At 42.1% G+C, this 13728-nt stretch overlaps 1 protein-coding gene across 2 annotated transcripts in view; it reads right to left on the bottom strand.

The window, feature by feature from the left end:
* The window catches only part of TBC1D30 (TBC1 domain family member 30), a 51335-nt gene extending 38436 nt beyond the window's left edge, over positions 1-12899 (bottom strand). For both annotated transcript variants that reach the window (XM_062491986.1, XM_062491987.1), the window contains exons 1-2: positions 12567-12899; positions 9957-10121 (exon numbers count right to left, since the gene is read on the bottom strand). In XM_062491986.1, the coding sequence (XP_062347970.1) occupies positions 9957-10121; positions 12567-12819 (418 nt within the window). In that variant the 5' untranslated portion in view covers positions 12820-12899. The remainder of the gene's footprint in view (positions 1-9956; positions 10122-12566) is intronic.
* Positions 12900-13728: the final 829 nt, after the last annotated feature.

Below are 13728 nucleotides of genomic sequence, written 5' to 3'. Positions count from 1 at the left end.
TCTACTTTCCTAGCATCTTTTTTTTTTTAACACCAAGCTATCTCAAAGCTGCAGAAACATAGCTGCTGGCACTGCCTGATGCTCCATAAATAAGTCTATTCCTAGCGCTAATTATCCCAAGCAGCTGCTATCCTCCATTTGATCCTCAGTATCCAGGAAATCTTTTCTTCAAAGGCTAATGTGACCAAAGAATGCACCACTTGGAGATAAAATGCATCTGTGTTACTTAAAGGCCATATACCCTGTTGGTTATTTTCACTGAATGCCCATTAGCCCTCCTACAAGTTCACAATGTTCGGGAGTTTTTTGTGGGTTTTTTTTTTTTTTTTTTAAGAAAGGAGCATTTCAGTAGGAAAAAGAACAGCATCACTTCTTGTACAGAAGTGTAACCCCCAGCAGAACAAAAGAGAAGGCAGTGCTGAGACTATGCATACAATCTAAGAGAACTTTTCCTCTCAGGGTGTTTCCACATCCAAAAGCTTGTCAGAAAAAGATTAAAGACTGAAACGACATGACATTACAGTTATGCAGCTCACATAGCCACCCCTGCTGTGAGCTTTACACACAAACCCTTACATCTTGATTGCCCAGTATTTGCCACAGATGCTGTGGCTCTCACTACCTGCAGGTATTGGAGAAGATCTACAATCAGTCCAGAACTGCAAAGATTTGTGAAATATGAATGTATACTCCGGTGCATTTCTCACACATCACTGTTCCCATGTGGCCTTTGACACCACTGGTTGTAGAGCCAGCTTCCTTGCAAATTTCCAGTTAGTGCAATGAACTCCTAGGTTATAGCCTGGATGCTGAAAACGCCTTGCAATAAAGCACACAAATGCTTTTGTACACAGACATGCAGGCTGAGCCCTTTGTTCAGCTGGGCCCTGCATCCCACTCCTGCCCCCATGGCCAAGATTCACCCTGCCCCAGGGCGGACATGCAGCTGCTCTCCTGCAGCAGGATGAGCTGTTACACACTCTCCCTGAACCTATGTGGAAATTGGCACTTAACCTCATTTAATCACAATTATCCCTGGGTGACCAAATAAAAGCTTTTCCAGTTTTTCAGGGAACTATTAGACTAACAAAACTTTACCGTTGATCAAGTATCCATTTGAATAGCTTCAACTGAGCAGAGAGAACAGCAGTGCCTGCCAGTTATTTCTACTCTCATGACTGACTGACAGGGACTGTAGACAGAGAACAGGCTGTTCTGAATTCGCTGTCTCCAAACAGCAGCATCCTTCCTCTACTACGCCTTCACAATTTGAGCTAATCAAATCCCACCTTCCAAAGTTACTGTAGTATCAGAAAATAAGAGATCACTGGTTTGAGAACCACTTTTTGCAGGCAAATTAGTATAGAAATACTACAAGTATTGCTTGATAAGTAATCTAAAAAGCTCCACACACAATAATCTGTTGCATTAATCCCTATTTCTAATACTAAGGAAGTATTTTATATAACAAGCACTCTCCAATACATCAACTTCTCATGGCACAGCTGTTATGAAAAGTGTAATTCAGTGAAGTCAAAATTCTACATGCATTACAAAGCTACTCCTGTGAAGCTGGCTATGACTTTGTAACAGCAACAGGATTACTGTTACACAGAAAAGTATGGAGAAGCAGCTAAACAGCCAGCCTCCAAGTTATATGCATACCCGAAATAAACACAACCTCCAGTGCAGCACTAACTCAAACAATTTCATTGTTGTCACAGCTGCTAGCACACTGACAAAGGACAGTTACAACATCCTACACCAGATGCTGCAGGACAAGAATTTGATCATGACTCTGTGATCTGTACATCCCTATACTAAACAGTCTGCATTTCCTGTCACTAACCGGGCCTAGATAGAGCAGCCAAATTATTGCTTACAGAATGATTTACTGAATTTACTGTTCAGTTCCATGATAAACAATGAAATATTTATTCTGCAAAATATTTCTTTTATGTTGTAACTATATTCAGCTGTTACTATCCCATCAAGTTTCTACATCGTTAAAAAAATACTGCTGAACTATTTATTAGGGAGAAAGGGAGGAAAGAAAGAAAGAGAACTATGTGTAGTTAGATAATCAGTGGCTGATTCTCTCACCACCTCAGGTGGCCATTGCAGGGTGCTCCTTTCATTTTAGAGGCTAAGGCCAACTACAGAACACACCTACACAAAACACTTCAGACATGCAAATTTAGTCCCACTACACCCTCACCCCAGATGTCTGCCATCTCCCAGGGTGTGGGAAATAGAAAAAGTAGAAAACTCTCAGAAGCTGTGTGAATGCAAAACTCAGAATAGAAGAATGCAAGAATACAGATACACAAGGACAAGAAACAGTAAGGCTGTGTTTTTAAGCTGTGCAGAGATAGGCCTTAGAAAATATGATAAGCAAGATAATAGAAAAATGTAAGTTTAATAATAAAGCTTTATCCATTGTTTTTAAGCTAACAACAAGCAAGCATTGTTAAAAGTAAGGTGTACGTGTAACTTTAATAATTGGCTTAAGCAAATGCTTGTAAGCTTTTAACAATATCTTATTGGCTAGAAAACTTTTTAAAAGACCTTGTAATGAAGAGAATTTCAGCTGTTATTGTTATGGTGAGAGCTTTCACAATCTCCCATGTCCCACCCTGTAATAAGGCTGATGTGCTGAAATAAAAGCTCTAAGCCCACCATACCTGCAGCCCCATCCCTGTATTACTCTTAAGATCCAACGGACCAGGGCAAGCATTCCAAGTAGGGTGAGATGGAAGGCTGCAAGAGCATGGCTATGCATTTCACAGTGCCCACAGCTCATACAGAAGTGGAACACCACAGCTGGTTGATCAGGGTCTCCCAGGTCTCACCACGCTGCTGTGGGTGAAGGGCTGGTGTGTCTCAGAGCAGCAGACACCTGTTTCTGTGTGAGGCACATTTGGGGCCAAGTTTGATGCTCAACAGGCAGAATTGAACAGGCAACTGAAGGCTCTCTCTTCTCAGAGGCAAGTGCCCTGAGGTCAGCTGTTCATTTTGCTCAGCTTCCACCAAGCCCTGAACCCCTGGCATCTCCCTTTCTGAGGAAAATATCACCCCTCCAGACACAGCAACTCACTGTACTGGAAAATGAGTGGCAGCAGTGAACCAAAAGGCAGCACCTTGCTCAAGGACATCACGATTCTTAGTCAGCAGGCTCCACAGTGTCCCCAGGAATTTACCAAAACCAGTGACCCCAGCTCTGAATGCAGCCAATTCCCTATTAGCAGTAGCAGTAGAACGACATTTAAAAGAAAAATGTGCCAGTCAGGTGTAGTTTTATACTCTGTGCTGATACTGAGCACAGCCCAGAGTCACTAAAACAGACTCGCAGGGCTTTTAACAAAGGCAATCTTACCTCTAGCTACTGTCACTAGTCAAAGCAGCCACCAAGAGAGTTTGCTTAGTTAAATCCTGAAGAATATAGCTGAAGGAGCCCATGATAAAAGCCATTTCCAAGAATTGCTCAAATTTTAGCCAATTATGAGATGGTATTTTTTCTGAGGGGTCTGGGAGGTACTTTTGGTAGACGTAAGACACTTCAGTGGTGAGAGTTAGGGACAAGGAAAGTATCTGACACAGAAAAATAAGGATTCATATAACCCCTACAGACTCAGAAGGAAAACATATGGTTTAGGAATGCATGTGGGCTCCTCAGCTCCCTAACCAGCCTGGCAATCCCAGTGCTGAGCAGCCAGGGAGTGAGCTGCAGAGATGGCTTGCTGAATGTTCCCAGGAGGATCTCTGTAATACAGTTGGTTGAAACCACTTTAATGGAAAAGTCTGACATAAAATATCAGTTTGTGGAAAGCAAAGTCCTTCATAGCAAAATGTCATCCTTGATGAAAACAGATTGCCAAATGCTAAAAGCATGATTTTTGACTCTTCTTAGGATTAAACTTTATCATCTTACTTGAAAATAGCTCGTTACATAATACAAAATGAAAAAGGCATCTGAACAAAGCATTTTAGTTTGAAATGCAAGCTTTCAGAATTTTGCTTCATAAGCAATTGACTCTTGTGAGTGGGTGTTTTATTTTATGCTGGAACAAGATATTTTAGTTGCTGTATCCTTAAAGCAGAATTTCCCTCAAAAGTGTGGATTCAGGTTCTGTAATGCTCCAAGCACTTAGTTCTTGCCACCTTTTGAATCTGATATTCTGCAGTGACACAGACCACAAGAACTTCTCAGTTGATATATGACCAAATTAGACAGCAAATCCAGCCTCTTTCTTTCAAGGAAAAAAGAAAGAAAAAAAAATATCTTTTCAACATCAGAAAAGTAACAAAACTTTACTTCACCTCAGGAGTTAAGAAACTGAAATTAGCCTCAAAGTGGCCTCTGAGAGGTACCAAATCTGCACAATCACACCATTTTCCAGGTTTTTAAGAAAACTGCACAGTTTGCCAATTTAGAATTTATATTCCAGTTTTATTTTCACAGCAAGAGAAGACGGCAATCAGTTTAAGTATTTTAATTAGCCTGACAAGGGCTTTTATTGACTCACACACCAGTCAGCATTCTGGGGCTAGCACAGATCATCCTGAGGAGGTGGCTGGAGACTGTGAAGTGGGGTGGTCTCTCTCCCTAGGGCTAACCACTGCTACTGCTCATCAAGTGACCAAAGACATCAAAATTCATTATTTACAAGATCATACATACTCTGTGTTCACCTCCCATCAGCATCACAATTATACTTCAAATCTGGGTGCTACACTGATAGTTCTCTAGAAGACTATCCTGTGAGAGGGAGGGGACACAGTACTACACCAGTACTTGACTGACTTGTTGCTCTGTTAAACTACTCCCCAAGTCCCAGAATCCTGGCTGTGCTGCTCAAAGACCAGTTCCAAGATTGTATTCTCATCAAAAGAAAGTAACCATGGAATTCACTGCCTAAAAACTCCTTGGGATTATTCTGTTAGTGATTAGTTGTCAGTCTGCATTACACACAGCTGTTGTTATATTTGACAACAGTCAAACTCTCTCCTAGTCTAAGAGAAACTCAGAACACTCAAGCTAATTTATATTAGCAAATACTAAACATGATACACACCTACTTATTGAAACATTTCTTCATGCCCTGATGCACAGCAAAGAAGGCTGCTGTTTGCAGCCCTTCCCCTCTGAGCCTAATGTTAAGAAAAAAAGCAATCCTTCTCAGCCCAGGCTCCAATTGCAATTGAGTAAGCTTTCAGATTTTCCAGAATCTTTGCTGGCTGAAGCTGAATGAAGTATGTTAGTCAAATGGCATTTAATTTTATATTCATCACTATAGGTGGCTCTTTTGAAGGGGTTTTCAATAATATTTTCAAAAATGACACAATTTATTAATAATGCTGTGTAACAGTAAACAAGTCAGTTAAGACCATACTTAGATCTAAAGCCATTTTGCTTTGTGCATGCCCATCCCAAGGGACCAGCAGGTGAATGTCACCATCCAGATCAAAAAGAACTGCTGCCCAGTGGCCCAGTGCAGCTGATGGACCAAGCACACAGCTACCATCCCCACTGAACCAAGCTCCAGCCTCAGTAAATACAGGTTCTCTCCTTTTCTAACATCTCCTTTACCTCACTCTTGGCAAACCAGCACAAGACACAGAATGGATCAGAAAACCCTTGCTGACCAGTGCTCAGCCCACCTCCACTAAACTGCCATAGCGGTAATATTCACTGAGTAACTCAAGTCTTCATAAAAAAGTAAAAAATTAAACCACAGCAGTTGGGGTGCTCCAGGCTAAAGCACATTTATACAACTGCAACAGTACATCAAACTACTGGGAAGTGAGTGGGAAGAGACAGATTAGCCACAGGCAAAATCTGATATGCATGAATTATTACATATGTACCTAAGTATTTGCTCCATGTTGCAAGACATCTCATCCAGAACAAAATCAATCACCGAATCACAAAACACCAGGTTGGAAGGGACCTCAAGGATCATCAACTTTTCTCAACAAAAGTATGGTCTAGACAAGATGCCCAAGCATCCTGTCCCGCCAAATCTTAAAAACATCCAACACTGAGGAATCCACCACTTTCCTGGAGACATTATTTCAGTGGCTGATTGTTTTCATTGCAAAAAATTTTCTCTCCTTCAAGACCCTTATCAAGTTCAAGCACAATCAAATCAATATTAGCTGTATCCACACTATATTGTGTTAAAGTTGTTCTTACACCTTTAACCAAATTTTACACTATGAACTAAAAATTGTGGATTTCTGGCTTGGTTTTGTAACTGTCTTGAGGGGAGAGGATGGGTGGAAAAAATGGGCAAGTAGATAATTAGTACATGCAGGAAAAAGACAACAAAGAACATCTGAAGGGGACCAAGGAATAATGTGAAGAAAACTCAAGTACAGGGAGTAATCTGGGTAGACACTGCAAGATAGACAAGATGCAGGGATGGGGAAAATGGAACACAGCTGAGAAGTCCAGTATTTAAAGCTTGGGTCATTTAAGAAAAGTTAATAAAGCATATGGCAGGAAAAAAATATAAGATGGGACAGGACACAGAGATGCAGTAGGACCGAGGGAAGAAGGGAATGAGGAGACAGAAAACAGAAATTTAATCTAGATGTACGAGTACTTTTTGCATATCTAAGTTGCGCTTTTTCAGGTGTGATCTTGCTCAGCTCTTTCCTATTAAATTTGTGCAAATAACATCAGCCAGTGCTTTCCCAGTTTCCTCTGAATTCCACACCCTGCAAGAAAAGTTGATGCTATAGGGACAGAACCTCGTTCTCAGAAATTGAGGAGACTTCATAGCCCAGCCTTCTACCAGGAAACTGTTCATGCTCTGGGGACGTGCAGGGGACAAATCTATGCCCAGATGATGCCACTTCATGCTGCCTTTCTATCCAGTTAAGATGCACTCAAAGAGATCACAAACACCACTAATAAATACAGGCATAGCCCTCTGAATTTCTGTAGCTGGATCCAAAAACATTCAGTTCATTTAGTCAGAAGCTTCTGAATAACTTTGACAACCATGTGGGAATTAATGATTTCAGTTATAATTAAAAAGCCATTTCTTATTGTTTTCAATCTATTTCACATAAGAAAACTAGTATTTCCTTTGAGAATAACATTTATTTGACAACCTTATGCTAAGCCTTTTCATCCAACTCTTGCCTGACCACATTTGTAAAGCACTTCCCTTCATGTTTAAGGAAGGTCAATGGCCTTTGTATCCTTATCAAAACCAGAGATACACATCTAGTTGTGCACAAAATAAAATATTCTGTCTCCCTCTACTGGCTCTGCATTAAATCAAGCCAAAAAAAGGAAAAGAAAAAATAGAAAGCAAATGTTTATGTTATCTTCGAGAATTCTACACAGAAGCAATGCTCAAATAACAGAAGATTAATACTTTAATCATGATTTCTAAACAAGTATTACAAGAGAGAATACTAAGGATCTTACTGGACACAGCATGAGGCCCATTTAAAGTTAGGTACATAGTACCACCACAGCAACACAGCTATGACAGACAAATTATTTATATCCTTAGGAAATTTTCTACCAGAATTATTTCTTCATTAAAAATACAAGGGAATATTAATTAACTTTCTGTTTCTGTAACTTCAGCTTATTTTATATTGAATCATATTTAAGCATTCCTGCTTGCTTCCAGACAGACTGACTTACAATTGAGCTAGATGCTTTTATTTCTAAATAAATTATAGATAATACATGGTTTTGGTTTGGGCTGTTTGTTGGTTGCCTTTTGGGTTTGTTTTAATTAAAATCAATCCAAATTTTTCATTCAAGGAATTTCTGGTTTGCAATTTGACCAATCAAAATGTATTTTGAAATGACAGCAAGCTGTCACTATATAAAATACAAGAGATGTCTTTTACATACTCTTTAGATGACAGCTGCAAAACCTTGTTTTTTTACTGAATTCTGCTTTTCTTAAATGAGACAATTAAGTGCATAAAGCACTCTACTTAGTTTCTAATATGGACTTAAAATAGTTCATAGTGCTCCAGAACAAACATACATCTTTTCCTACCCCAAATAACTCAAAATCATAAGAGTAAGAGAAACAAGTGCCATGTTTGGCATGAGGTCATCACTGTGATTTCTTTCTTACTAATTTTCTTCACTGAAGAATTTCATTTAAATTTGGGTAAAAAAAGCATTACTAAAATGAAACTCTTCATTCATATATCTTACAAACCAGAAGTACAGCACAGTGTACTGATTTTATCATATATTCTACAGTACAATTTATCGTTCCTTTAACAGAGCCATGACCATTCATGTGTCCAACCAAAATGCATTTCACTCTGCAGTGAATTTTGTTTTCTATGGTAACACCTTTTTGGATACAAAACATGCATCACCTGCTAAGGACAAGGGTCAGCAGCGTAATGTGAAACACAGCAAGTTATGAAGTTTTTCCTGGCAACTGTTCCTCCACATCTACTCTGCCCACTCCAGGGGGGAAGCCATTGGTAGTCCTGAAGCACAAGCAAGTCAGCTGTGGGCTCCCAAAGCTGTCAGGGGGCCAGGCCTTTTCTGTGCATGCAGCAGAGACCAAGAGCCAGCACAGGTCTAAGACTGAGGAGTGGATAGCTCCCTGTGTGAGCTGCAGAACTCATAGATCTGAACTTTCTGACACTTAACACAGTTTTGAGCATAGAGTTTTTTAAACAGTACCTGTTTTTTTCTCTATGTAGAAAAAAATTAAAGCATTAGAGACATTATGTCAGAAAATAAGAGATCAAATTTATCAGCCCTGTAATTTCTGAACGAACTGAAATTACCACTAGGAGTTAATTTGCAAGCAGCAATCAAAAAAAGTCAGACAGAATTTCCATCTTTTCATGAAACAGTATTTGTTTACAATTGGTCTGTACAGGTTGCTTAAAGGTAGCATTTGAATATCTGAACGTGAACACCTGAACTTAAAGTTAATGGGAAACTACAATTCTACTTCTACATAAAGATTCCACTATGTGAGGAAGAAAACATTCAGAATTTACGGTCAAATCCTCTAAATATGCAGAATATTCAAGTAGTCTCATTTAAAAGGGGACTACAGTATATGCTTCCACACTAGTGGCATGGAGGCCTTGGTTATCAAGATGTTAAGAAAAGTTTTTGAGAAGAAATATTCCTACACAGTAGATGACAGCCAAGAATTTTCATGCCAGGTTTAAGTAAAACAAAGGAACGCTTTCAAAAATTAAATTAAAAATTAAGTTTCACATTAATAGACAAGCTTTTACCTTGACTACATTAGCACATGCCACTACAGTAAAATTCTTTTAGTAAAGTCTTTACATGCACCTCAAAGCTCCTACAGACATTTTTATGAAAAGACCATGCTTTATTTACTGTACCTGAACATTTCTGTACCTGTCAGGCTGCATGTTAACAAAAAAATAAGATGGAACATTAGGTTATTTTCACGCATCCTTTCCAAAGGCATAATTTCTATTTATTCTTACATATGATATTACATGTAGTTTTACTTTAGAAGAACTACCAAAAAGCACTTCAGTCTATCTTAAGGTAACAACTTTGCCAAATCAAATAAAAAAGTTTTACTGTGCAGAAAAAAAAAAGACTAAACAATTAAAGAACAACATTTTCTTCTTTTCCCCACACAATCTCCCAGAAAGCCTCAAAACACTGATCCTGATAAAGAGCTTCGAGGGAAGTAGGTTAGTTTTTACTAATACTCCTCACCTTGGATCAGCTTGGTAGAAAGGAGTTACACAGAATTGACAGCTGAGGCTACAGCAGCTTACCCAGCAGAGCTAGTTGAATTTTGCCTGTTTCCAGGTACTACTGACATAATTAGAAGTCACTCATATCTAAGGAATAGCATAGCCTGGCCTCCTGATTTTAAATTAAGTGTGAGGACTTAGATGAAACACTGCCCACATTAATGAAATAAACTATTTACACAGAAAGTACTTACAACGTTTCTGGGAAACTGCCTGTAAACAAGCTGTGACAATGTCGCAGTTCTTCTGGACTTTTTGTACAAGCCTGTCTTTCTGCTTCAGAAGACGGAGCAACTTTGCTGATTGAACGGAAATTCTGTAATTCAGTTCTCGTTTTATAGTTGTTAATTCATCAACGTCTGCCAACAAGCAGAGAAAACAACTTCAGTACAGGCCAAAACATTCACAAACAGCTTATTGTAGTTGACATGCAAAGGCACTCGCCCTAGAGATGTTTACAAATACAAGCTTTCTATAAATGACAAGTTCTATTGACTGGGGTAATTCCCAGTTATAAACACTTTCAGAATCCCAGCCAAAGTCTTTATTTTCTTTTAAACAAAAGTACTTTCATTTATTGCAGATTTATTGCACAGAGTATGAATCTTAACAATTATGCTGTTATAAATTCCTAGGAACGTGACAGACACAGACAGAATATAGGGACAATAGTGCAACCAGGGGATACATTTTAAATACAGTACCTTTCTGAAGCTGCTCCTGCATGAACAAGATATACATTGGTAACAGACAAGGGAACATGTTCAAGAAGATACCTACAAAGCTACAAATGCGACTCCAGAATAACCTTTAAGTGAGAAATTCTTTCCACTAAGATGCAACTAGATGGCTTCAGTCATGGCCTCAGTTATTTCCACTGGTCAGTTACAGTGACACCAGACCCCTTCATCAAAATGTCTCAGCTTAGTGCTAATATTTCTCTTGTCCCCCCATGAGGTGAGCTTCAGCACCAGAAAAGGGAGTTGCTGGGGAGATGTTTTAAGTCCATTTATTTTTCTGAGTCCTCTACTCTGTTCTCAGAGGCTCCCCCCACCAGTGAAATCCTAGGTCTTGGCTATCACATGTTGACCTCTTCAGCTCCTCCCTGTAATAGCGTGGTACAGCTTGCCACCAGCATCTACACAACTGCCTGCTCCCTGCAGCTAAGTTTTCAAATTATCACTTTCAATGCAACCCCTGTCCCCTGATGCTGGAAAGGAAATCAACCCAAAAAATCCATTCTTCAGTAACCTGATCTAATGAGAAATATATGTACGCATCCAGGAAAAGTGGAATGGTAAACAGCTCAGCTCATGTGGCAAAACTTATTCAGTAATTCTGGAGAGCTTAAGGAAAAGGACAAATTAGGCTGAAATGACCATCAACCATGGGCTAGTGAAAAGTATGACTGCAAGGATGGGGGAGCCACTGATAAAAAAAATACTGCATTTTATAACCACTACCCTGTTACAGCAGCTGGTGCTCAGATGGAATTCTCAATCACTTGTACCAGGCAAGGTAATTTAAAACTAGATCTATGCACTTGAAAGCAAAGAAAAAAAAATGCATTTGTACTAATTTATACAGTCACTACCAGAATTGTCTGGCGAGTTTTACTCTTCCCCACACATGTCAGTTAGCTGTGCCCATAAAAACCAATAACTTGGCAGTGAAACTAATGAGTTGAAATACCACAAGATATATTTCTGAACAAAAAAATTTCCTGTTGAGTCCCAGGTTGCCAAAGGACACACAGAAGAACTTGAGCTACATCCTAGTAACATCAGATGGCGTGTCATCTCATTAAGAAGCCAAACACGGAAGCAGATAGCTGTTTGTACAGCTCTGAAAAACAGGCATATTTAGTCACCTCTTGGGTTTTTTCCTCATCAAAAGGAAAAGTGATTAAACATCAGGACACAAGAGGCCTTTGTTCTCTTTTCATTGGATCAATTTGGAGTTACACATCTCAGTCTTTCACAAGCATGCACTCATGCACTGTTGAGGCTACCTAACTTTCATAAAAATTCTTTGAAAATTTCATTTAGATTCTGATTGACTCCAGCATTTACATTTTTCATTACACTCCTTTTTTTTCCCCAGAAGACATGCCGACCTCTAAATAAGCTTTACAGTTGTCCACTTTAGCTTATGTCCAGTGGAATTAAGAGGCCCTGAGAAAAAGTCTCTCTTATGACACTGTATGTATAGGATCTCTTCTAGATTCAGAAAATAAGGACTAAATGAAAGAAAGAAAGAGAAAGAAAGAAAGAGAAAGAAAGTAAGAGAAAGAAAGTAAGAGAAAGAAAGAAAGAAAGAGAAAGAAAGAGAAAGAAAGAGAAAGAAAGAAAGAGAAAGAAAGAAAGAGAAAGAAAGAAAGAAAGAAAGAGAAAGAAGAAAGAAAGAGAAAGAAAGAAAGAGAAAGAAAGAGAAACTGGACATCTATTCATTACTGTAAGTGAGAAAAAGCACCAAACTCGCAAAAACACAAAAGCTTAGGAAGCCTGTCACAGAATCTAGTAGCAGATGACCCTAACTCGGCTCCTAGGGCACTTGAAACAAAAGACGGGAGAACAGCACAAGAGACCGTAGTCTAAAGGAGCTCCCAGATAACAGCACATGGGAAGCTTCTAGGAGCCAGTGCCATGCAGAAGGCCTGATATGGACACACAGACGCACATAGACACGTGCGCGCAGGCAGGGAGGGCACCTGCGGGCAGGACTCCCTTGCAGGCACAGAGGAAAAGCGAGGCACAGGGGCAGCTCCTGGCCCCGGCGGGGCAGGCAGGCGGGGCGGGCTGTACCTTTCAGCCGCAGGTACTCGACCTGGCTCGGCCGCTGCTGCAGCTCCCGGAGGGCGCGGGAGCGGGCGCTGCCCGAGGGGGCGGCCGCTTCGCCGGCGCTGTACAGCTCGGTGAGCAGCCCGCTCACCAGCGACGAGGTGCGGCTGGACCGGCCGCTGCCGGGACCCGCCTCGTCCTCGTCCTCCTCCTCCTCGGCCAGGCTGTCGGCGCTGCTGCCCGCCCGGCCGCCCGCGCCGGCCTCCGCCGCATCCATCTTCGCGCCGCCGGGTTCCGGGCTCGTCCCGTTCCACGGTCACACGCCGGTGTGGGGCGGGCAGAGGAAAGGGAAGCGGACGGGAGAGCCCAGGCAGGAACGCCGCGCCCGGCTCCGCTCCCTCCCCGCGTACCGTGGTAGAGGCCGGGGCGGGGGCGCTGCACCTGCCCAGGGGCGGGGAGGGCGGGGAGCTCGCTCCGCCTCGGGGCGGTGACACCGGGCGCGGTGACACGGCACGGTACCCGTGCACCGTGCGGCTGCCACGGAGGTCACCGCCGTCCTGCCGGCCGTCCCGCTCCTGCTCCACCGCTGGAGGGCCGGCCGGGTTTTGCCAGCAATTCAGTACCTGTGCTATGGCCGAACCCCATGGCGCCGGAGCGCATGGCGGGGTCCGCACGGGACCTGGGCTCTGTCTGTGGCACCGGTGGCGCTGCAGGGAGGCCCGGCCACACGCGTAACAGCCGCGACTAATTCAGGTCAGGAATCGACAGAACCACAGAACGTGTAAGGTTGAGTGGTCCAACCTCCCTGCTCAGGCAGGGTCATCCCAGAGCACATTGCACAGGACTGCGTCCAGACAGGTCTCGAATATCTCCAGCGAGAGAAACTCCACAACCTCTCTGGGCAACCTGTTCCAGTGCACAGTCAGCGGCACAGTAAAGAAGTTCTTCCTCATGTTCAGGTGGAACTTCCTGTGCGTCAGTCTCTGCCCGTTGCCTCTTGGTTGACATAAACATTTTGATACCGAGAAGAGCGGTCTCCATCTTTTCGGCACGCCTCCCGTGGATGTTTATCCGCCCCTCGGCAGCGGAGCCCGGCGGTCCCGCCTGGGAAGCGCCTCCGCGGCAGCGCAGGGCGGGGGCGGGGCCTGGGGCGGGAGCACGTGATTCCCCCCCCGCCCTCCCCGGG

This window comes from Cinclus cinclus, chromosome 4, assembly GCF_963662255.1.
Source record: "Cinclus cinclus chromosome 4, bCinCin1.1, whole genome shotgun sequence".
Lineage (NCBI taxonomy): Eukaryota > Metazoa > Chordata > Aves > Passeriformes > Cinclidae > Cinclus > Cinclus cinclus.
The sequence above is the reverse complement of the archived record's forward strand: the minus strand, read 5'-3'. Positions and strand labels throughout refer to the sequence as shown.